The sequence below is a fragment of the Engystomops pustulosus genome, chromosome 1 (assembly GCF_040894005.1).
Source record: "Engystomops pustulosus chromosome 1, aEngPut4.maternal, whole genome shotgun sequence".
In the NCBI taxonomy this organism is placed as follows: domain Eukaryota; kingdom Metazoa; phylum Chordata; class Amphibia; order Anura; family Leptodactylidae; genus Engystomops; species Engystomops pustulosus.
The window spans coordinates 132,433,912-132,459,356 of NC_092411.1; the positions used below are offsets into that span (position 1 = coordinate 132,433,912).

Here is a 25,445-nt window from a genome sequence, read left to right on the forward strand (position 1 = left end):
TCCTGTAGCCTCCTGTCCTCATCCTCTTCCTGTCCTCCATCCTCCTCCTGTAGCCTCCTGTGCTCCAGCCTCCTCTTTCAGCATCCTCCACCTGTCCTCCAGTCCCACAGTCCCCTCCAGAATCCTCCTGTCCTCTGATCTCCCCCTCAAGCATCCTCCTGTCCTTCAGCCTCCTCCTCCTGTCCTTCAGCCTCCTCCTCCTGTCCTCCAGCCTCCTCCTGTAGCCCCCTGTCCTCCAGCCTCCTCCTGTAGCCCCGTCCTCCAGCCTCCTCCTGTAGCCCCGTCCTCCAGCCTCCTCCTGTAGCCCCCTGTCCTCCAGCCTCCTCCTGTAGCCCCCTGTCCTCCAGCCTCCTCCTGTAGCCCCCTGTCCTCCAGCCTCCTCCTGTAGCCCCCTGTCCTCCAGCCTCCTCCTGTAGCCCCCTGTCCTCCAGCCTCCTCCTGTAGCCCCCTGTCCTCCAGCCTCCTCCTGTAGCCCCCTGTCCTCCAGCCTCCTCCCCCTGTCCCCCAGCCTCCTTCATCTGTCCCCCAGCAGTCTCCACCTGTCCTCCTGTCCTCCAGCCTCCTCCTGTAGCCCCCTGTCCTCCAGCCTCCTCCTTCAGCCTCCTCCACCTGTCTTCCAGTCCCACAGTCCCCTCCAGAACCCTCCTGTCCTCCGACCTCCCCCTCAAGCATCCTCCTGTCCTCCAGCCTCCTCCACCTGTCCCCCAGCAGCCTCCACCTGTCCTCCTGTCCCCCAGCAGCCTCCACCTGTCCTCCTGTCCCCCAGCCTCCTCAAGCATCCTCCTGTCCTCCAGCATCCTCCTGTCCTTCAGCCTCCTCCTCCTGTCCTCCAGCCTCCTCCTGTTCCCAGCCTCCTCCTCCTGTCCTCCAGCCTCCTCCTCCTGTCCTCCAGCATCCTCCTCCTGTCCCCCAACAGCAGCCTCCGCCTGTCCCGCAGCAGCCTCCGCCTGTCCCGCAGCAGCCTCCGCCTGTCCCCCAACAGCAGCCTCCGCCTGTCCCCCAACAGCAGCCTCCGCCTGTCCCCCAACAGCAGCCTCCGCCTGTCCCCCAACAGCAGCCTCCGCCTGTCCCCCAACAGCAGCCTCCGCCTGTCCCCCAACAGCAGCCTCCGCCTGTCCCGCAGCAGCCTCCGCCTGTCCCGCAGCAGCCTCCGCCTGTCCCGCAGCAGCCTCCGCCTGTCCCGCAGCAGCCTCCGCCTGTCCCGCAGCAGCCTCCGCCTGTCGAGCAGCAGCCTCCGCCTGTCGCGCAGCAGCCTCCGCCTGTCGCGCAGCAGCCTCCGCCTGTCGCGCAGCAGCCTCCGCCTGTCGCGCAGCAGCCTCCGCCTGTCGCGCAGCAGCCTCCGCCTGTCGCGCAGCAGCCTCCGCCTGTCGCGCAGCAGCCTCCGCCTGTCCCCCTTCAGCCTCCTCCTGTCCCCCTGCAGCCTCCTCCTGTCCCCCTGCAGCCTCCTCCTGTCCCCCTGCAGCCTCCTCCTGTCCCCCTGCAGCCTCCTCCTGTCCCCCTGCAGCCTCCTCCTGTAGCCTCCAGCCCCCCTTTCCTCCTGTAGCCTCCAGCCCCCCTTTCCTCCTGTAGCCTCCAGCCCCCCTTTCCTCCTGTAGCCTCCAGCCACCCCCCCTGTCCTGTTCCTGTGCCCCTCGCCCCTTTCCTCCTCCAGTAGCCTCCAGCCCCCCCTGCCCTGCTCCTGTGCCCCAGCCCCCCTGTCCTCCTGTAGCCTCCAGCCCCCCCTTTCCTCCTCCAGTAGCCTCCAGCCACCCCCCTGTCCTGTTCCTGTGCCCCAGCGCCCCTTTCCTCCTCCAGTAGCCTCCAGCCCCCCCTGTCCTCCTGTAGCCTCCAGCACCCCCTGTCTTCCTACTGTGCCCCAGCCCCCACTGTAGCCTCCAGCACCCCCTGTCCTCTTCCTGTGCCCCAGCCCCCTCTTTCCTCCTCTAGTAGCTTCCAGCCCCCCCTTTCCTCCTCTAGTAGCTTCCAGCCCCCCCCTTTCCTCCTCTAGTAGCTTCCAGCCCCCCCCTTTCCTCCTCTAGTAGCTTCCAGCCCCCCCCTTTCCTCCTCTAGTAGCTTCCAGCCCCCCCCTTTCCTCCTCTAGTAGTTTCCAGCCCCCCCCTTTCCTCCTCTAGTAGCTTCCAGCCCCCCCTTTCCTCCTCTAGTAGCTTCCAGCCCCCCCTTTCCTCCTCTAGTAGCCTCCAGCCCCCCCTTTCCTCCTCTAGTAGCCTCCAGCCCCCCCTTTCCTCCTCTAGTAGCCTCCAGCCCCCCCTTTCCTCCTCTAGTAGCCTCCAGCCCCCCCTTTCCTCTCAGGTTCTTACCTGCAGTCATTCCATCTTCTCCCCTGGAGTCCAACTGACTCGCGGAGGGGGCGTGGCCAGCCGGGGCCAGAGCTCGCTCCTCACATGATTGGTGCAGACATCATGCGAGGAGGTAGCAGGGGCTGGTCCCGCCTCCTCCCGGCCCCCATGCCTTGGCTGCTCTGCAGCTCTAAACTACGGGGGCTGGAGGAGGCGGGACAAAGCGGGGAAAGTGGGCGAGGCCCGGGACATTCTCTTCTTCTGTGGCAGCGTGACAGAGCCCAAAAAACGGGACTGTCACGCTGAAAGTGGGACGGTTGGGAGGTATGCTTTTATACTGGAAACAAGTTCAAAAAGGTTCCGTTAATACAGGTGATGAGTGCAGAGTAGGAGGAGCTTCTTAAAGAAAAACTAACATCACAGAGAGAGACTTAATTCTTACTCGTTGGAAGAGGGTCTAATACTTTTTTTCATGCAATAAATGCTTATTTCATGCAAGCAATGCTAATTAATTATTTAAAAATCATATAATGTGAGTGTGTCTCTTACAGTTGAAGTGTCCTACAATACAAATTACAAATCTCTTAATTCTTTGTAGGTCAGAAAACGTAGGTCAGAAAAATGTTTATTTCCCACACTGTACGTGTGTATGGGAGGATCATAAGATGTAGTTAAGCCCCTTATTTGGTAAACCTTTTTTCTTCTGTTCATCTGAAGTTATAAGTTTACACAGGTATTTATTAGTTTTGTTTGTTTCATTCAAGAAACCATAAGGTATTGAAACTCTTTTGTTGACCATACTCATTTGACATGTATTAGCTGATTCCACCAATTTTAATATGACTAACTAATTGGCCCATGATCTTGGGAAGATTAGTCATTGCTATATGTACCTGGCAGTTGCTTTTTCAATGAAGGATACCTGCATTACTTGGCCGAACTGGAAATGGAGAAATCTAAGTGCATGACTTTCTGTGTGCAGTTTGCTTTTATCATATTGCCTACTATATTACAGCCAAGTTGCATACTTGCTTCATTGTCTGTCTATGAAAACAGAACGGTTGTAGAAGATGTTAAAGTCCACTTTAGTAACAGTTTATGTTCTTATCAAATCTCGCTAAAGACTTAAACAGAGATATCTGTAATCCTTTCAGACATTGGACGTCTACACAGTTTCCACAGAAAATAAAGAGTAGAACATACAACATTGGAACAATTTTCTAGCATTATGTGATATAATATCAAAGCTACCACAAAAGCAGTCTACATAGTCTTTTTGTAACTAGGTTTTTTTTTTTTTTTTTTTTTCCTGCAAGCATGGAAATATTACGACACTGATATACTACTTTGGGTTACATAATCGTATTGTATAGTTATCCAGTTAATGCACTTTTGTTTCTAATTTGTTTTATAGCAACGAAGGGAAGGGCAGAGTAACTAATAGTATCCTGCCTTTTACAGTATATCATTTTATCAGTCTGTACAATTTGTTACATGCCTACCATTATGGAGCATATGTTTCTCCTGTAGAAAATAAACTAGAGATAACTGCCAGCCGAAAATTTTGCACACACTCCTGTAGCTGTAAAATGTTGGTATGTTGTTATTTTTTCATGTATAAACTCAAATTGCAAATGGGTTGGAATGTCAAAATGTATGTATCTGAGAAAAAAAATATTGGACTTTTAACAGCCCTGTTTAAGAAAAACAACAAAATTATGCGTAAATCTTTTTAGGTGCCCGCAGCTCTTGATCCTGGTTTCAGGGTTCCTATTTCAGCAGTTGGTATCCTTCGATAATAGGTAAAGCAGCAGTAACAATAAATATGTTCTTTACTCACCCAGCATCATGAGGTGAGTCCTTCTCAAGCCTTGAAAGAGATTTTGTGGAGTCAAAATGTTGTGATGCCAGGTGAATAAATAGCAGCCTTTATTTTCACCAACAACCCCCCTTACGACCTGAGCCTTTTTTTTGTTTTTGTGTTTCTCACATTCAAAAAATCTGTAACTTTTATTTTTCGATGTACAGAACTGTATGAACAAATTTTAGTTCCTAGTGTTTTTACTTTATATTCCACGCCTTGTTCTGGGAACTGGGGAAAAAATCCACATGTGAAATTTTTTTAAAAAAAAAGTGTTTGCACTTTTTTTTGTGGGCTCTGTTTTTATGTCTTTCAATGTGCACTTCAAATGACACCTCCCCTTTTTTCTTTGGTTCAGTACAATAACAAGGATTCCAAATGTATAGAGGTTTTGTTAGGTTTTAGTGCATTTTAAAAAGTAAAAAACCTTTTGTACAAAAAAGTTTCTTCATTTTGCCAAATCTTAAAAAAAAAAAAAAAAAAAGGATGATGCAGACATATGGGTGCTATTTTCTGTTATGTGGTTCAACATCGGGGATAATCTGTTTGATATTTTAATAAATCCGGACTTTTGGGACACTGCTGTATATGTTTATGATTTGTTTTATTTTTATATAGGTTCTAGAGAAAGTGGGTGATTTTATTTTTCAATATTTATTTATTTTTTTTGCTCACTGGAACCCTGGGGATCTGATCACTTCTGCCATATACCGCAATATTACTGAATTGCAGTATATGGCAGTTTTGCTACTGATCTCTAGGCGCCTGCCTCTGGCAAACAGTTTGACTTCTGGACATGTCTTACTGCTTGATCTCTTTCATAGACTCCAGGCTGTCATAGTAACTGATCGCCGCACCCGTTTGAGGTCACATGAAACCCAAGATGGCAGCTTTGCCAGAGGCACTTAAATAGTTTGCACCTCTGTAGCTATTACCCGTGGGTGTTTACTGCAATATGCTCTTCCCAGTTATCCCTTTCCATACCCTCCGCCCAACACTGCACCGTAATAGACATAACCCTCATCTTACTGCAAAATCTCTCCTAGACTCTTTTGTATCTTCAATATAAATAGATGTCAAAGCCAAGAGCATAAATACTAAGTGTCACATTTGCATCAGTTTTATTTTCAGTTTTACCTTTGTCCATTTTGGTTAAAATGAAACATAACCAAGTTTAATTTCTTTTCAGGACTCAAGTAAACCAGTTAGTGTAAGCAGTAACAGCAACCTAATTAGCTTATCTAAACCACACAAGTCTTCAAAGGAGCACAAGGAGAAAACATCTAAAGACTCAAAAGAACATCGAAGTGCCTTCAAAGAACCATCCAGGGAACATACAAAATCTTCCAAAGAATCGTCCAAAAAGCCCAAAGAAAACAAACCTCTGAAGGATGAAAAAATTGTCCCTAAAATGGCCTTTAAGGAACCCAAGCCCATGTCAAAAGAGCCCAGGTGTGAGAACAATAATATTCTTACAGTTTCTAGTGGACATCAACAGGAAAAAAAGGTCTCTAGTAAAAGGCCACCACATATAGACTCTGAGGACCCATTGAACAGAAAAAGGAGGAAAAGCAACTCTGAATCTTCTTCTCTAAAAAGTTTTTCAAATTCTTCACTACTTATATTGTCCTCATCCTCAGACAAAAAATCTTTAAAAGACAAACCTCAGCCCAAATCTGGGAAAGTAAAAGTTGAAAGTGAAGTCCTGGATAAGAAGAAGGTGTCGCTGCCCCCTTTTGAAGACATTGTAGACCCAAATGATACAGACATGGAGGATAATATGTCCTCTAAATCAGAGGTATTGTATACTTTTTTTTGTCTTCTGCTGGGATAATGAAAAAATAACAATGCTGACATTGACCGATTGTCATCTTTACACGTATTCAGATTATATCCTATTATTGCTTTAGGCAAATAATTACTCTATGGCTATTAGTCATCAATCTCCTTGAATGTTAACATTTTATATGCTGCCATATATTCTTGCATACAGTCAGATCATAACCTGATTTTGCTTGATCTAATTTCAAATATGGAAATTCCAAATAATAGATCTTTTTATTTTGGACTTTTCTGCTCGACAAAAATGTGTTTAATGTGTTTAGCATTGTTTGGACTGCCTGCTTTTAAAGGTCAAAGTTCATCTAGGAAATGTGTAGGTTTCAACTGGTTCTTCAAAATTTGCTTACAAAATAGTCTTTGCAGTGACACATTTTTCTTTTTCTTACAGCATTTGTGTGCACTGTTTTGGAAGATTGGGTGTTTTATTTTAGGTGTTAAATTTTAGAGATGATGTTGAAGAGATCATGAGCAAATTCACATGTAGTTTTTTGAAAATTGTGAAAGGGATCAGTCACATATCAATTGCAGTTTAGACTAAATTCACAGCTGTGCTGGCAGGTTTCAGTGGACCTTCCAATATTTATAGCGGAAAATATTGTACAGCAGCATGCATGTTTTTTTTTTCCCCTGCTATAAATAACAGAAGCTCAACAGAGGTAAATGGAAGGTTTACATATAATGGAAGCCTTTGAGCAACGGAAGGTGAACAGAAGGTCTTCTGTTCGTCTTCAGTTTTTCGTCTCTGTTGCGCTCTCGTTATACATAGAGTGTAATGGAATACACTGACGCAAGTATGAACTGGGCCTTAATCTGCAAAGCTGCTTGTTGTAGATCAGGAAAAGCTGAGCAAATTGTTTTACAGGTTTGTGAAGAACTATTTGGTATAACTTGCCATTTATTCATTTATATTTCTGTTCAGAACCTTTTGAAATACTTTTTCTTTAAGACATGAATAGTGATGTTGATTTTATAGTAAACACTGATATATCCTTCATTATCTATCAACTGTCAGTGTGAGTACAGTAGGGAATGCAGATTTATATAAAATGTGAAACGCAAGAAGCAAGCCAGGGAATAAAGGTATGGGTTTATTGATTTTATGGAATTTTGTTTTAAAAGTCTAGTTACGTTGTAAGAAATGACTTAGAACGACTCCTCCAATACTTTTGTAAAAGGCGGCAGGAGCCCTGGCAGCTATAGTGTCCCATCTTTACAAAAATATATGTTTACAGGGTGATCAATCCTATTGCCTAGACTAGTTTTGTTGTTATCACCTGAGAGCAGAGATATCAGCTTCACTGTCTGTATAAGGCACCAATAATGTTCCAATTTCTATAAAATCCTGGAACCATAGGTTGTAATGATGACGAATGGATTAGGTGCAGAACTGTTTGTAACGTGATTCTGGAGTTTCAAACCAGAAATCCTCTCAAGTAAGCAATTGCAATAATCACATATTATCTCTCTGATACATGTATTTGTTTTGTTTTCAGCCATCCTAAACTAATATTGTGTTTTTTGCCTTCCGGGAAGTGTTCAGTACTGGTTCTCCTGAAAGTGAGAAACATTTAAGAAACAATGATTAACTGTTGTATTTCATAATTAATGTTGTCGGTGGAGAATGAACAGTTAGAACGGAAGTGAAGAACAATAGAATTCACACTGTGATTAGGAAATCCTTCTTACTTTCCCATGATATGCTACACACTTGAAGGCTAGAAGTAGCTTATTTCCACAGTGGTCATGGAAAAGATCACACTGCGTAGTGTGCCGTTATCTGGGTCTAAGAAGAAATTGACTTATGTCAATTTATGTATGCACTAGTGTTTATTCTGCATGAGTTACCTAAACAAGATAGAACTGAATATATATGGAGGGATTAGCTTCTGTTTATCTACTATGACAATGTATCAATACATTTTCAGCTTTATGTTGTAATATGCCAGTTAATCTATTGAAATTCGGTTATACACATAGCAAGTAACAAGTGTCATCGCATTGTATAATTTGTATAATCAGTATGTTTTGGAGTGTGGGGGAAAACCTACTCAAAGACGGAGAGAACATACAAACTCTTTGTAGATGTTGACCCTGGGACTACCAGGTCCCCAGCGCTGAAAGGCTGTAATGATAACCACTAAGCCACCGTGCTGCCCCATGTACTGCATATTCCCAATACAAATTACAATAATAAGGAAATCCGGAAGATTCTGGCTCTAAAGACTATAAAATTGTAACTGCAGCTCTGTTGTATTATGCAGTAAATGAAAAGTGATACAAAGTTTATACTAAGGCTGCATTCACCGCCGTGTGCTGGAGAGGAGGAGGAGGTGGCCCCTCCTCCCTCCATAGTAAACAGCGGCGCACGGCCGGACACCAGGGAAAAGATAGAGCATGTTCGGCACTGTACTGCCGTTGTGCCGCCATTGCAGTACATGCGGCTGCATGTACGTCCCCGCAGATGGCAGTGTGAATGAACCCTAAGTCACAGACTGTAAGATAATTTACACCTACCAAATCACAATAGATCTCGCACTAAAATATTAGTTTTGTTAGTGCATGTGGGTGTTTTCAAGCTCAGAAAGTATCCTGTACTCATCAACAGCCCCTTCTCAATGCCTCCCAATGACTAATGGGATTAGTATTTTGCCAGTTTGTAGAAGTAAAAGGTTGGTGGCAGCTTGTGGACTTTAATCCTTATAACATGTTCTCTTTTACTGTAAGTCACATGGGTGTTGTGCATATAGCATAGCTTATTGGTCTGAATTTTGCATGAATATTTGTTTACATGGTTTGGCTTTGAAATATTAAATATTATAAATATATTAAATTCTTAATTACTATTTATGTTTCGATTCTTAGCGTCTCACATCCTTTAAAAATACAAGTCTAACAATTTAGCTATTAACAATATAATTTCAACAGAAGTTTCTACATTTTTATTGCCTACACATAACCAGCCATTCTCTGCACGCATTGGCGAAAGAATTTAGTTTTGTTCCTTCCAGAGTATTATGTTCTGCTCATAGGCACCCCATGGAGTAGCATGTATCATTCTATATTAACATTTTGGCTTGAGAATGTTCCCAATGGTGCTCTTCAGGCATTGCCACTGAAAGTTCACTATTTGACTGACGTTCTTCAGCCCTCATCAGAGTAACATTCACAATGTAACATCATTGTGGTGGCAGCTGATTCATGGCTTTCTCTTAATATCATGACAGTCACCTAATGCCTGCAATTTCCTGACATTGCTTCTTTTGTGGAGATCAGCTAAGAACAAAATATGCCCCGGGGAAGCGCAATTATGCTGGCTGTTTCAGCAGCCTTTGGATCTCATTTAACCACCTTATCTTCTCTAGTTGCTCTCTTGGGTTGTAAAACGGAGCTCAAAGCCTTTTGCCATACAGCCAGCATGACATTCTCTTTCTTCTAAGACTAGTTAGAATAGTAAGGAGCGAGCCTATTAACACTTCTGCATTTTATGAATTCACACATCCCCTTCTGTATGTGAATGGCTTTATAATACAATGGCTCTTTTTTAGGTTTTATTTAGAGGTATTTTAGAGGATAGTGAGGAACATTTAATACATTTAAATATATTTCCTATTAGGTGTTTTAAAAACAGAAATTAAGTGTTACAAAAACACTAAGCTTTAGGTAAGTCCATTTTCGGCAGCAAAGAGGACTACTTGCAGACGTATAGAAAACCACAGTGTGACAAAAAGAATATGTGATTTATACAAATCTCATCTACAGTTTGGAATTGGATACCAATGCTTAGTAGTGTTTAACAATTCTGTAAACGTAAACCATACTTTTAAACATTATATATATTAAAAAATATATACGTATATACTTGTGTATAAGCCAAGTTTATACTTGAGTGTATGCGTGTGTGTGTGTATATGTATGTATGTATATATATATATATATATATATATATATATATGTATATGTGTACATACATATGTACCGCACTGCTAGGAAGATGTCAGGAGCTGCAAAGGATCCGAAATGAGAAGAGGAACCCGGGTTGAGCATCATGGGGAATATCATTACTTGTGAAGGCCTGCATGGGGAATATCATTACTGGTGGAGGGCTGCATGGGGCATATCATTACTGGGGGAGGGCTGCATGGGGCATATCATTACTGGGGGAGGGCTGCATGGGGCATATCATTACTGGGGGAGGGCTGCATGGGGCATATCAACTTGAAGATGTGCTAATGAGCACGTAACGGCTCAAATGTTTCCCCTGTATTGCACCGTCTTTTGAATAAAAGAAGTAGTTCCACATGCATGGAACTTCTCTTCTTCTTCTGGGGCATATCATTACCCAGTATTTTGTGGTAAAATTAGGCCTGTGCTTAAACTCGAGTACATATGGTACTGATCTGATCTGAAAAGTTGTCCTTTTCAGTGATACCATTTTGGCGTACATAACTTTTTTTGATCGCTTTTTAGAACATTTTTGTGAAGGGATTTAATGAAAAATGTACCTTTTTGGCGAGTTTTTTACGGGTTTTGTTTATACGGCTCTCACCAAGCGGGTCCAATAATGATATTGCGTTATTGTACAGATTGTTACGGACGCGCTGATGCCAAATATGTAGGTTTTCTCTGGTGATTTTGTCTTTTTTTTTTTACTTTATTAAATATGTATAGGGAATGTTTGTATTTAGGGGACTTTAACTTTATTTAATTATTTTTTTTTTGTTAATAAATGTTTATGTTAAGTGTTTTTAACTTTTTTTTTACCTTTTTTACCTTTGATCGCTTGTTCAAGCTCTTCTTCACCTAATACAGTGTAATACAGATGTGCGCATGCTCAGTGTGTCACGGCTGGGTCCTGAAGGCAGGACCCAGCTCCAGGAAGTAGCCGCGTATCCCCGGGGCACTGGCAGACCCCAGGGATGACAGCAGAGGATCGCCAACCCCCCCCCCCCCCGGTAAGCGCCGCGGTCCGATTTAGCGCACAAGACCCTTGCACGCCGCGGTCACACGATTGCGGGTACTAGAGACGGGTGCCAGCTGTAGCTGGCACCCCATGCTTCTGGTACTGGCTCAGTTCAGGAGCCGGTGCCAGAAGCATGACGTAATAACACTGCAAATTGCGGGTACGCACCTCCCGCCATGCAGTATTATTACGTCAAATGTCGGGAAGGGGTTAAAGGGAATGTGTGAGTGATGCATTTTTGTAGAGACTTCCAGAGTATGGGGGATGCACTACAGAAGAATTGAATATCATAGTAACAGGGCAAAGCAGAAGGTCCTGTGAAGGATGGATATTAAGGTTTGGTTAGAGAAATACGGATGGAGCCAAGTTCTGGCTTTGTAAGTTATGGTTAATATTTTGAATGTTATTCTTTGTGTAATGGGTAACCAGTGGAGGTACAGACATAAAGTAGAGGAAAATGAGATATGTGGAGAGAAATGTGTTTTCCGGCAGTATATGGATTCGAGGGGTGTTAGAGAGTTAGTTGGAAGATTACGGAAGAATATTGCAGTAGTTCAAGTGGGAGTTGATGAGGGCATGAACTAGCAAATTTGTAAATTCCTGGTTGAGGAAGAATGGGACTCAATAGATATTCTTGAGGTAGAGGCAGCAGGTTGTAGTGAGAACATGGATGTCTGGCCTAAAGGCTACTCAAAGATATGTGTCCATGTACAATGTGGAGCCGTTATTTGTAATGAAATATTCTTTTTGTACATTCTTTTACATTTGTATTCCATGTATATGCAACATCCTTGCACAAGCTTTACAAACAGCATTTAGTCATACATTTTACAGCAGCCTCGTGGTCATGAGTCTTGAGCTGTTTCATTAAAGGGGTTGTTCTAGACAAATGGAAAATACATACCTGGCCGGTGGGGGGGGGGCTGCTTTAAAAAAAATAAAGCTGTTCTTACCTTCCAACACCATTTCCAGTGCTGTATCAAGCGCCGAGGTATGGGGACAGGTAGACGTAGCCGGTCACCTCAGCCAGACGGAGGCTGTTCACAGCACAGCTTCCCTGCCCCTGTAAACAAACAAAGGCACGGACCGGAGAGATGGTGACATGTACGTACCTGCATGGTCCCTCCTGGTGTTCAAACTTTCTTTTTTTAATCAGCCCCCTATTGGCCATATATGTAATTTTCATTTTTCAAAGAAAACCCTTTAAATGGAGAGTTTTCTAGGCACCCCCTCTACAGATAGGTGGAGAGCATTATATCATTTTGACAACATCCATTTTCTGTAGTAAAGGCAATGATTTTAACTCTCACTGCTTCCTGCTGGAGACAGTGGTGGACCAGTCCATGGAACATGATGTCTTTGGAACAGTGGATTTCCAATTGGGAAGGGCACTGTATTGTGAATCATAAACAGGTTGGGTATCACAGTGTCTCATATGTCTTAATAAAATAACAGTCATTCCCGTCGTTTAACGCCATAATCAAAAATCCCCCAAAATTGAAAATACAACTTTTTTTGTCATTTTGAAAAATATAATAAATTCTATAAAAAGTGCTCAAAGGCCGTACAGTCCTAAAAATGGTAGCATTAAAAATATCATCAAAAGTTGCAAAAAATTACACAACCCACATCTTTGAACACTGACGTATGAAAAAGTATTTTTCTATTTTGTACAGGAGGTTAGAATTTTTCTAAATGTGTGAAAACATAATAAAACCTATACAAATTTGGTATCCCCATGATCGCACCAACCCAAAGAATGAAATGGACATGTCATTTGGGGGGCACAGTGAAAAATGTAAAATTCAAGCCCACAAGAAAATGGCGCAAATGCTTTTCTTCTCCATTTTCACTGGATTTGGAATTTTTCCCAGAAAGCAAGCCCTCACACAGATCTTTACGTGGAAAAATAAAAATGATATAGAATTTTGAAGGTGGGGAGTAAAAAATGGAAACGCAAAAACAAAAAATGGCCTCGGCGTTAAGGACTATAAACACACTATAAATTTCCAAAAGTGATGGTAAAAATCTATTCAGCATGAGATAAAATTCATTGTAGAATCAGAAGTTTTACACATCATCCATTATTTACCCATGAATGGAATTAAATTGCTCTGACTGAGAAATTATTTTGAAGTATCATGCATATTCTTAATATCCAATTTGGAAGTAGAGGTGACCACATTGTTGGTGTGGAGCCAAGTAAAAAAATAAATTATTCCACGGTGTGAAAACCATTCTGGATACCTAGGACTGGAAAAAAGAAGCAGCTGTTTGTTAATGCAGTAGCTGACAATTAATTAACAGTACTACCCATGTACTAATAGCTATAATTAAACAGTGCTATAGCAAAGTTGGCAAGGTATTTTCTTGGCAATGTAATATTTTTGTGCTGTTCCTGTTATCAGGTGCATTGACTTCTTCTCACAAGTCCAATGTCAGTATGCATGAACAGTGATTAGATTGAGAAAAATATTGCAAGTAAAACCACTTTTTGACCCAAGATGATTTCAAAGGGGCACACACTGCAAATGTGCTGCATTCTATTATTTTCAACGCAATCTTTACCCCCTCTTTTTATTTTTTGCTTAACCCCTTAACGACTTGGCCCTTTTTTAGTTTTTTCACTTCCATTTTTCACTCACCACCTTCAAAAATATGTAACTTTTTTAAGAGCTCTGTGATGGCTTATTTTTTGCATAACAAATTGCACTTCATAGTGACGGTATTTAATATTTCATGCCGTGTACTGGGAAGCAGGAAAAAAATTTAAATGCTGTGAAAATGGTGAAAACACGCATTTGCAATGTTTTCTTGTGGGCTTGGATTTTACAGCTTTCACTGTGCGCCACAAATGATAGGTCTACTTTACACTTTGGGTCGGTGCGAAAACGGGGATAGCAAATTTGTATAGGTTTTATAATGTTTTCATACCTGATCAAAAATTAAAACCTCCTGTACAATTTTTTTTTCCCGTTTTCATTGCTGTAATCTTTATGACTGTGCGACCTTTCGATCACTTTTTATAAAAATTTTTACATTTTTCAAAATGGCAAAAAAGTGCAATTTTCGACTTTGGGCGCCATTTTCCCTTACGGGGTGAAACGCAGTGAAAAATCGTTATTATATATATTATATATATTTGATCGGGCATTTTCGGACGCGGTGATATGATTTTTACTGTTTATTAATATTTATATCAGTTCTAGGGAAAGGGGTGATTTTACTTTTTAGGTTTTTATTATTATACATTTTTTTTAAACTTTTTTTATATTTACTTTTACTATTTTTTAGACTCCCTAGGGTACTTTAACCCTAGGTTGTCTGATCGATCCTATCATATATTGCCATATTACAGTATGGCAGCATATGGGGATTTTCCTCCTCATTCATTACAATGTGCTGATAGCACATTGTAATGAATGGGTTAAAACTAGACAGCCTCGGGTCTTCGGAAGACCCGAGGCTGTCATGGCGATGGATCGCTGCTCCCCGATGACGTCACGAAGCGGGTGGCGATCGTCAGGAAAACACCCGCTATCGGTGCTAGCACTGATCGCGGGTGTTACCGGTAAGCCTTTGCTGCAATATGCAGCAAAGACTTACCGGCTATGGAGAGGGCCTGGCTGCGAGCCCTCTCCTTGCATCGGGACCTAGCTTGTCAGGGGTTGAAAGTATTAATTTTGAATTTCAAGAAAATCGTTATACAGTTTTTGGAAAATCCTTAGTTTTAACATTCTGCAAGTTAATTGATTATTTTCATTGGCATGTTTTAATCTCTCTATATTCTAAGTGCATTGTTCAGGCATACAGCTGCAAACATATACATACTCCCTTGAACTAATTTTTATACTTTATAGCGTATAAAAGGTTGTGCTAAAGTATTGCATTGTTTGTCAAAAAGTCCTGTTCAATCCATCATCCATATAGAAGGATTTGCATGGGTTTCCTCCAGATCCTCCGTTTTACTCCCACACTCCAAAACATACGGGTAGAATGATTAGATTGTGATTAGATTAGGGACACAAGCGGATTTGGCAAACTCTGTGCAGCGCTCTGTGTGCGCTATGCAAATAAAGGAATTATTATTATTATTATTATTACAACTGCTTTACAACTAACACTTGACCATCCACCTAAACTGACAGCCCAAACAAAGGGAGCACTAAAAAAAGAAGCAGCAAAGAGGCCCAGGTTCACTGTAGAGGAGCATCACAGATCCAGAGCTGAGGTGGAAGAATCTGTCTACGACTGTTAGTCATGTATTTCACCTTGGCAGAAAGAAATAATGATTTGAGAGTGAACCATAAGAAGTTTACTTAAAGCTATGTAGGGGGACACATCAGACATATGGAAAAAGATAACGTTTTCGGATACAACGAAAATGTAACTTTTTGGCCAAATGCCACACCCTATATGTGGTGGAAAGCTGACGCCACACATGATCCTGAATCCACCATCCCCTCTGTGAAGCATGGTGTTGGAGCATCATGCTGTGGAGATGCTTTGCTTCAACAGGGACCGGGAAACTGGTACGAGTTGATGGAAAAGTGGATGGATCTAGATATAGTGAAACTCAGGACGGGGTGTAGGTATACCTTCCAACAGGACCATGCCATTAAACCTACTGCCAAAGTGAGAATTGAATTGTTAAAATCAAATAATATTTATGTGTTAAAATTGCCCACTCATAGTCCGGACTCAAATCCCATTGAGATTCTTTGGCTTGACTTGAAAAATGCTGTACATAAACCTTGTCAAACCAAACAAACCAAGAAAGAGCTATTTTGCAAAGAAGTATTGGCATAAATTTCAGGCTGTAGGTGTGCAAAGGTGGTACCCCAAATTACTACTGTCATTACAGCTCAAAGTGGTCCCACAAAGTATTGACATGAATGCCCCACTTTTTTTTTTTTTTTACTTATTATTATTTTTTAATTTGGACAAATCTGCTAAAAAACATTTTCTTTACACCTCACAAGTACTTCACACTGTGAAGCATAAAGAAAATGGGGGCTGACTGGCTCTATAATACGGAAGGCAAGTTGGCTATATACTAAACAGGGCTGGCTGGATAAATACTACAGGGGGCTGGCTGGATAAATACTACAGGGGGCTGGCTATATAGTACAGGGGGCTGACTGGCTATATACTACAGGGGGCTGACTGGCTATATACTACAGGGGGCTGACTGGCTATATACTACAGGGGAATATACTCGACTCAATAGGTTTTCTTTAGTTTTTGGTGGTAAAATTAGGTTCCCCAGCTTATACTAGTATATACGGGTAAATACATTTAACTTTGTAGCTATACCATTTTAGTATGAGGAAATGTTCAAGGGTTGGAATATTTTTACATCCCATTGTATGTACCCCTTATCTTAAAGTAGTACAATTTTTATAGGCCAAAAAATAAAACTTTCTGTGGTAGTTCTAAGGCTGTTTGCACTTTTATAACCCCCACAATAATTTTTGTGCAGATTCCCTAAGAATTTGCAATAATAAATAATTAAAGAAGAAATGTATTAAAGGTAAATCATCTTGCTGCTGGCTCCCACCAGATCCTTGATGCGAGCCTCAAATACAGTTTATATCCTGTGCCTCTTTAAGAATCCATTACATCTAATGTATATAGGTAAGTTAAAGTACCACCTGTACAAAGAAATGTTAACACTTACTAAATCTGTATGTGCATAACTGTGCCAGATGAATACTAGATGACAATGTGCCTTGCACATCTTTTTGCCAGGATTAGCAGCTATTTTCAATTACAGAGTCTGGTTTTGTACTGCTTGAATTACTGGCTGTGTAGTTCATAAACGTGTTAGGAGTGAAAAACATATTTTACCATATGCTATAATTTAACTTTATGCTTTTGCCTCAGTTAAAGTTTGGTAATCTGTAAAAATGATTTCAGATTTTCTTCTGTAGTGCTTTAGATTTAAATATGGCAAGTAAGTGCTTTTCACTTGGCTTTAGATGAATATACTAGAAACCTTTGGAAACACTCGGTGGTCTTGTAAATCTTTCAGGAACCTTTAAGCCACAAATCCCTCCTATTTAGCAGGGCATAGAGCCAACATAAGATTCTGCCTGATAACAATTTTTGCTTAAAACTGTCAGACCACAGTGTTGACATGAGTAAATATGGCAATTTTCTAGAAAGATCCAAACTCTACTATAAAAATTCATTTCAGAAGAGAGATAATCTATAATATATGCCTTGTAAATGAGGTATTAATATTACATGGTGTGTTCTTTTATGTTTATCTACTTTATGAATCTGTACATTTGTGAGGTTTATTTCATCTTGAATTGGGCACAGTTACTAATGGGAATTGTTCTTGACAGTTATAAACCATTTAGTATCATTGAGGCTTAATCTCGTCTCAGCGGTGGTGATACTCTCCAGGGGGATGTGGCAAATCTATATTTTCACTTCTCTAAGAGAGCTCCATTTATTTTGGCCACCTTCACTTCTGAGTAGATAAAATTCTGCAAGTAAAACATAACAGCGCCAGCCAACCCAAACAACATCTTCAAAGTGATGTACTGTGCTCGATTTATCCCTGCCAAGCCTAGTGCTACATTTACTGACAAGAAAATTTCCAAGGAAAGAAAAGCGAGAAATTCATTTAATAGCATGTCCTTCACACTGATACAGTCACTGAGCATTCTCGCTTTAAGAGGGGCTCATAATATCAGGAACATTTGAGTTTACAAGGGGCTGTATATTGTGCCTGGCATTTTGATGTAAGGATGGGAGAGGACAGTGTTAGAAGATAGCACTGCTGAAAACTCCTGCAAACGGGGATGTACAGTACATGCCCTGTTTTTACTTTTGCCCTATATCTTTCTCAGTTGAAGGTGGGGAGTAAATCAAAATTGACTGCTAAGCATTCAGCCCTTTTTTAGACAATCAAGGAGTGAATCATAAGGATAATGGCTAGCAAACAGATTGTACTTCCTAGTATCAGTGATTAATATTCCTTTTCGTGTGCTTTGAATCTGGAAAAAAAAATCCAAATGCAGTGAAATGCAGGATTTTCTTGTGGGCTTTGTTTTTACAGCTTTCAGCTTGTGCTCCAAATGACACCTCCCCTTTATTCTTTGGGCCAATATGATAATGTAGATACATTTATAAAGGTTTTATTACGTTATAAAGTACAACTGTAAAGTATAAAAACTTTTGCCTAACTCTGCACTAAGCAAAAATAAGCAATTCTCTAATTTACTCTAACTGGCTATCTGCAGGCTATAGCAGCTAGCAGAGGTTTTACCTCCATTTGCCATGCTTCCTGGTAACCATAGGAAACTGTATACAACAGCTAGAGACAACGGGAAACTTGTTTGGAGGGGCTGTAGGACATTTAGTGATGTCACAAGCATGTGACTCATCACATGCTTCAGGTTGGCTAATTACAAACAAGCTGTCCTGGGTCATTTGAAAGTCCTTAGTGTTCTGGAAAGAGACCTTCAGTGATGTCACAAGCACGACTCATCACATGCGTCAGATGGGCAAATTACAAACATGCTTTCCTGTTTTGGTATCACTGCCCTAAGCTGATGTGAAAACCTGGAAGTGCTTTTTAAGATTTTAAAAAATTTCTAGTCCCTTGTACAAACAAAAAATGTTGCGAAAAATGTTACACCAATACTTCAGTGGACAAAACTGTTTAATATGAATTTCTTTGCAAATTGAGACATTTTAATTTATATTAATTTGGGACCTTTATGACCTTTTTTGATCACTTTTTATTCATATTTTTATGGGTGGCAAAAAGCAAAAATTCCGGCATTTTTTATGCTATTTCTACGATTATTATATTACTTGTATAAGGCGTTAATGGCTTAATGGGACATTACATTTTTATTTTGACCGGGCACAGGATACCATGTTATGTTTATTTTTTTGTGTTCTAGAGAAAAGAGGGTTTATTTTTTTTCCTATTTCTTGCACCGTAGGGTACATATACCCTAAGGGGCATACAGTACAACTGTATGTTGTATATTGTAAATTTACTACTCTGAGCCTTCAGACTGTTATGACAACTGATAAGCGCCCTCCAAATAGGCCCACCACACCATGACATATTGGTATTCCCGAGATGGCAGCGCTGCGTGCAGAACCACAGCACTTAACAGGTTTACTCCTACGATTGGGGGGCAGCAATTGAAGGAAAGTGTCAACTGTATCATCCCGTGAGCACTCCTAAAAGCCCCTACTGCAGCAATATGTACTATGCCATTTTGATGTGCGTAGAAGTTACTACACGTAGTGGAGCAGATTTTCATCCTATTTCCGATATTTTGCACCAAAAGAACTGCCTCGCACCAGGGGGGTGCAAAGAATGACTAGACTATTGCTCCGGCATCAGACACTGATAAACCTGGAGCAGAATGAGACTGTCTGTGTGCACCGTCTTACTATGAGACACTTATGAAAGGTGTGAACAGGCTTAAGTCTGGTATTTATGGACAGCAGCACAGTTTTCATTTAAGCCCCCCACCCCCATCTACAGCTGTTTTCTCATGGTCATTGTGTTACAATTTGCTGCTGTCAATCATGGCTGCTTGTTAATAGTTGTTAGCATTGCTGTGTGATGCAGCTATAGTATGGGTACAAATGTACACAATCCTTGTTTGGTCTTGTTTGTTTTGTATATTCATATTTATTTTGTTTGGCAATTTGAGCTAGCTTTAAAAGAAATCTACCACTTAAAAGTGGTAGTTCTAAGACACAGATACATGGCACCAGCTTAGGGTGAGCTGGTGCCGGAGCATATTTTCATTAGTACAAGAAACCCCCTATCGCCGATTTCTACGTTGCGCGCCTGCGCAACTTCGCATGGCCAGTTTCCCTGTGAGAAGTTGCGCAAGTGCGAATCCGCCGCGCGCACGGGCTCGCACGGAGCGCCGTGCCCTACTGCGGTGTGCCGAGACAAATTTTAATATAACTTAGATATCGGCGATAGGGGGTTTATTGTACTAATGAAAATATGCTCCGGCACCAGCTCACCCTGAGCTGGTGCCATGTATCTGTGTCTTAGAACTACCACTTTTAAGTGGTAGGTTTCCTTTAACTACCTACTATCTCCTTGCACTGTACACACTAATTTATTTTTACTAAACTTGTGTAATAATCATTGTATCTTTGCCTTAGGGATTACTCTCCATAGGCTCACATTCACATTGGTATGATCAGTGTTTCTCTTCAGCATACGATATGCCAGCAATTCAAGGGTTAATGTTGGTTTGACCCTTTTCCAATCCCACCGGACATGAGGTCTATGTAAGGAGGTCTTTTTAAACCAGGTTTGTTCACACAATTTTAGATCATGACTAAGGCTATATGCTGAAACGAGTCAGTCGCTAACATTACGATGTACCTGAATTTGTGTGGGATTTTAACCAATAAAAAAAAGGATTTCTTCACCTAAATCATGAGTGCTGGATCCCTTTTTCCATTTCATGTAGCTAAAAGAAGGTTCACAGAGCATTGCTTTCCGTACAGATTTTTGGACCCTTAGAATACAATAGATGCATATTTGGGGGAAACAAACTCCATTCTATCAGAAATCCAGAAATTTAACAAGCATCAGAAAAATCTTCAAAGGCAGAGCCCATCAACTGTGAGACCCCTTCTTGAGTACAACAGACCAACTCCTGTCACTAAATCAAAACCCACTGAAAAAATGGCGTTAACATCAGGTTCTAAAAATATAACATCTTTATTTTGCATTAAAAACAAAACATTTAGTAGCAACCGCATCCACAATAATATGTCATGGATATTTCAATGGAACCGTATTAAGCCTCAGAAGTCCAAGTGTCTACCAATGCTTGTATGTTCATCACCAAAGACCGATGATATAAAAACATGAAATAAAGTGCAAATAAACACGAAGTATATATTGGTCACAAATTGCATATCTAATCTTACCCATAGTGTAGGTTTAGAGACCCTGGAGGAGAGGCACACCGATGCACGATTCTTCAAGTGGATAGTCCATTCTGTGTTAAACAGGAGGCAGTGCAGATAATATAATGAAGCAGCCACCTGGTTCCTAAAATGCAGTTTAACTGAAATTGAAACATTACAGGCGGTCCCGGACTTTAGAGCACCCGACTTACAGACGACCCCTAGTTACAGACTGTTCCCTCTGTGACCTCTGGTGAAGCTCTCTGGATGTGTTGCTTTAGTCCCAGGCTGCAATGATCAGCTGTTAGGTGTCTGTAATGAAGTTTTATTGATAATCCTAGTACCTACGACAGCACAAAATTTTAAAAATCCAATTGTCACAAGGACAAAAACTAATTTACCTGCAGCTACAATAATAAAATATAACCATTCTGACTTGCATACGAATTTAACTTGAATGGGTTTTCCACAAAACATGTTAACTTGCTGATTAGTGGGGTCTCAGTGATGAGACCCCCCCCACAGATCACTAGAATGAACGACAAGGGGTCCGACTGGGGTACATCAGATCTCGCGTTCAAGTGATCGGTGGGAGTCTCACCACTGAGACCTCCACCAATCAGAAAGTTAGGCCCTATCCTGTGGATGAGCATTACAAGCTAAATGTACTATATAAACAATTGTACATATTCTATAAATGTGTGCATACTGAAATTCCATTTTTTTAAGTACACTCGTTTCCTCTCCACTCTTGGTTCGTCTGACTTGCTGAATTCATTCTTCTGTTCTTATATTGTCCATTTCTTGTGAATCTGATCCAATCAGGTCAATATGTTGTTGAGGCTATGTCCATTTGGTGTGTTGGCTTTGTTGGGCTAATGCAGGAGAAATGATAACATCTCTTTCAGGTCACCATCCAAGTTGTTGTAATAATCTCTTCAAGTTGAGGGATTCCTAACCAGCCTTGCAACAAGTAACTGGCGTATATAGCTGTCTCCTTACTGGGTTTGTCTTATAGCCATTTCGGATTCAGCAGTGTCTGGGGAACTTTTAACCATATTTGTCTGATTAAAACGTGGCCTCAGGCCGTTCCTTATGTATAAAAGAGCTTCTCAGTCTGTCCCATTTATTTTATTTATAGTGAAGAATATGCATTGTAAATCCAGAGCTAGAGTGACAAAGCCTATAATTAAGGAGAGACATTCTGGAACAACATTGTTCCTTTCAGAGCTTTATTTGGTTATCTTTTTTTTCATCAGACACCAATTATCAATGTCTAGTATAAGTGTATATTATAAATCAAGTAGTATATTATTCTGCAGTTATAGCTATCCTCAAATAACTTTGTTTGGCTAGTTATAGACCAGTTAGTCTTTTCAAATGTCCTTGTGTATGCAAGATCCCAATTAAACGTAGCATATCGGAAAAGGGAAATTGGATTTGCAGAGTGTACAAGAATCTTTGTCACAGTCCTGTGTTACATCTGCTTCTAAAGTCTATTCTAGTTTTAATTATAGCATGCCTAGATAAATGTGTGTTCCATTGTTTTTATTATACAAGTCAATGGGGCACATTTACTTACCCGGCCCATTCGCGATCCAGCGGCGCGTTCTCTGCACAGGATTCGGGTCCGGCTGGGATTTAAGATGGTAGTTCCTCCGCCGTCCACCAGGTGGCGCTGCAGCGCCGAAAATAATCTTAACGCCCCGGAATGCACCATCCCATAGAAGGTGAAGGTGAGCGCTCCCCAAGCGACACATTTTCGGTTTTTAAATGCGGCGGTTTTTCCGAATACGTCGGGTTTTCGTTCGGCCACGCCCCCCCCATTTCTGTCGCGCGCATGCCGGCCCCGATGCGGCACAATCCGATCGCGTGCGCCAAAAACCCGGGGCAATTCATGTACAAGCGGCGCAAATCGGAAATATTCGGGTAACACGTCGGGAAAACGCGAATCGGGCCCTTAGTAAATGACCCCCAATGTGTCATGTGGTGTGAGTTTTTCAATACAATATATACAGCTTTTATACAATTAATACAAGTGCAATTTTATCTGCCACAGAAGTTTTTACCCGTCATTTTAGGCATCCTGAATGTCAATGTCAAATCTACCTAGTTGCATAATAATGGGGAGTTAGTTTTTACTGCATTTGTTTGTTTTGTATTTGCTTTGCGCCTTTTTACAGTATTTCATTTTTTTTTACTATGGTAATTACCTTAGTACTCAAACAGTTGTACGGCACAAAAATGTACTGTGAAACACCCTATAAACTTTTATATATATTACGTAGTCTACTAATGAATATGTTTGTAGATGCAATACATGTCACAGAAATGTGTGGGCTCCTGCTGTATTTATAGACACCTCTCATTTTGTATATCTGTCTTAACAAGAAGACTACTTTGAAATCAGTGCTATAATCCAGAGATTTTCTTGAAGAATTGTACAGCGGGCCAGTGGATTATCTAGGGTTCTGTTATATGGGACATTTTTTTTCCAGCCAGTTGACATGTTAGAGATGACTTTTTTGTTGTTTAATAACAGATTTGTTCTTGCTTTTCATTAAGAAGTATATTGCTGTCATTTCCTTCCTGTTGCTGTGAAACAAGAAATCAAGAAATTATATAATATTGCATAACAGTTGTCAGAGTCAAGGCATTGGCTGTCGGCATTCCTGTATCACTGTGTAATCTTATGTACTCCTCCAAAATATATTTGTACCGTTGAAGCTGACTTGCACCAAATTATTAGATTTAAAAACTCTGTATTTAAGATGATGTTTACATTTTGCAGTTACTTTTCCCGGCATGAAGGGAATCTTTCACATGAAAATAACCATGTTTTGTTTATTTTTTTGAAGAGACTTTATCTATTTCCACATCTCATAAAGAGTAAATCACTGTTTGGTCACATATCAATAAATATTGGACAACATTTACATAAAATAGATTTGATAGATGCTGATGTTTCCAGTGCTGTTGGATAGCTCTTGTATGTTCATGCATCAGGCCGTCTATAATGCTGACAAAATTGTAATGCAAATTCTTAAATGTACACATGGTAAAATACAGATTTCTCTTCCTGGCAAAATCTACATCTTCTTACCAAAGTAGAGAAATCGAAAGATGGACACCGAATTATGCATTTTTTTTAAAAAAATACGGTAACTGATCTATAGATATGCAATGGCTGTACCCACCATAAGCATATCTAAAGGGTACAGTACTCTGAAAGATGGATCCAGGAACAAAACAACCTTACTAGTGTAAAATTATTATTTAATCTTTCGATCATATCGATTGGGAAATGCAGCTGCCCAAGAGATCCACTGATAAAGCCAGTTGTTTTTTTTTTTTAATATTTATATACCAGAAAACTGAAACCAGCCTGTTATTTCAAAGTGAAATTACATGGCAGCTATTGAGATGAGTGGCTCTTTATCTTGGCTGATAGAGCAGGGGTCTTGAGCAAGGGACCTTGCTTATCTGGTTTCCCTTATGAGACTATGAGAGTCCCCTTTTAAATTCTCCAAAAAAAAAAAAATACAGCGTCCCATATATTTATGACTGCTGGAAAGTCCAGAGCCTCATTGATTTTTCACACAGTTTTAAGTATTTATATATATATATATGCACATCTTCTTGTTTATCTTCTGCCTTGGCTTAAGAGTATTTAACAAAGCTCCACATAATATTCTTCTCTATGCTGTAATTCTAGCATCCCATTCAGCTACAGAATCCGCATCTTTCTAATTGTGAGAAAAAGGCTGTGAAAAGCTGTAAATCTGCCGGCTCATTATGAACAGTAACAATGGATTGATTTACAGGGTGCAGCAACTGTTAGGCTTATTTAGTCCATGTGCAGAAAGATGCAGCTAAGCTCTAGGGCTTTTCACTACTTCTACATTACTTGCAGCCTTTAGGCTTCTGATGCATTAACTGACAATGTAGTCCTAATGTAAATATTTTTGAGGCAAGCTGACAGACCAAACCGTAAATCTCCTATCTGCCTGAAAGTTGTTAAGTATTACTTTCCCTACCACCCCTTCCTCCAATATGTCTTTATGCCATATTTGGACTGGTGTAAGGAACGGTTATAAATGACATCAGAGTACAGCATATTTATGATGATCATCTGCATAATTATCTGTCAAAAATGGCCCTAACGGCCCCTCCTTAAAGAAGTTTTCTCTTCTACAGGATTTATGGCACATCCACAGGATGGAAGGTATCTTTCTTGGGAACTGGGGTCTGTTGGTCCGCAGCCGGCCACTGTCTATTTAAATCTATGAGAGCACTGTCCATAAACTTGGTGCTCCCACTGCGCTAAATGGAGAGTGGCCGCACATCTTTAGCACGCTCTCCACTTAGCCCAGTTGCAGGAATAAGGGTCAGCAGATCCCTGTTAATTAGTTAGATCTGGGTCTTCTTAGGGTGTGCCATTCATGTTTTTGTGGTAATTTGCAGAAATGTCTGTGACTACCTTAGGGTTTTGATCTCTAGCGCCATACATTTTTACTTGGCTCCCCAGCCATTGCTAGTCAGGCATCAAACCTGTTTGCAACTAAGAGAAAGTTATTATTTG

General features: G+C 41.0%; 1 protein-coding gene across 4 annotated transcripts in view; it reads left to right on the forward strand.

Annotated features, from left to right (window-relative positions):
- MLLT3 (MLLT3 super elongation complex subunit) overlaps nucleotides 1-25,445 on the forward strand; it is a 183,043-nt gene that overhangs the window by 123,571 nt on the left and 34,027 nt on the right. For all 4 annotated transcript variants that reach the window (XM_072153852.1, XM_072153826.1, XM_072153843.1 and 1 more), the window contains one exon: nucleotides 5,327-5,935. In XM_072153852.1, the coding sequence (XP_072009953.1) occupies nucleotides 5,327-5,935 (609 nt within the window). The remainder of the gene's footprint in view (nucleotides 1-5,326; nucleotides 5,936-25,445) is intronic.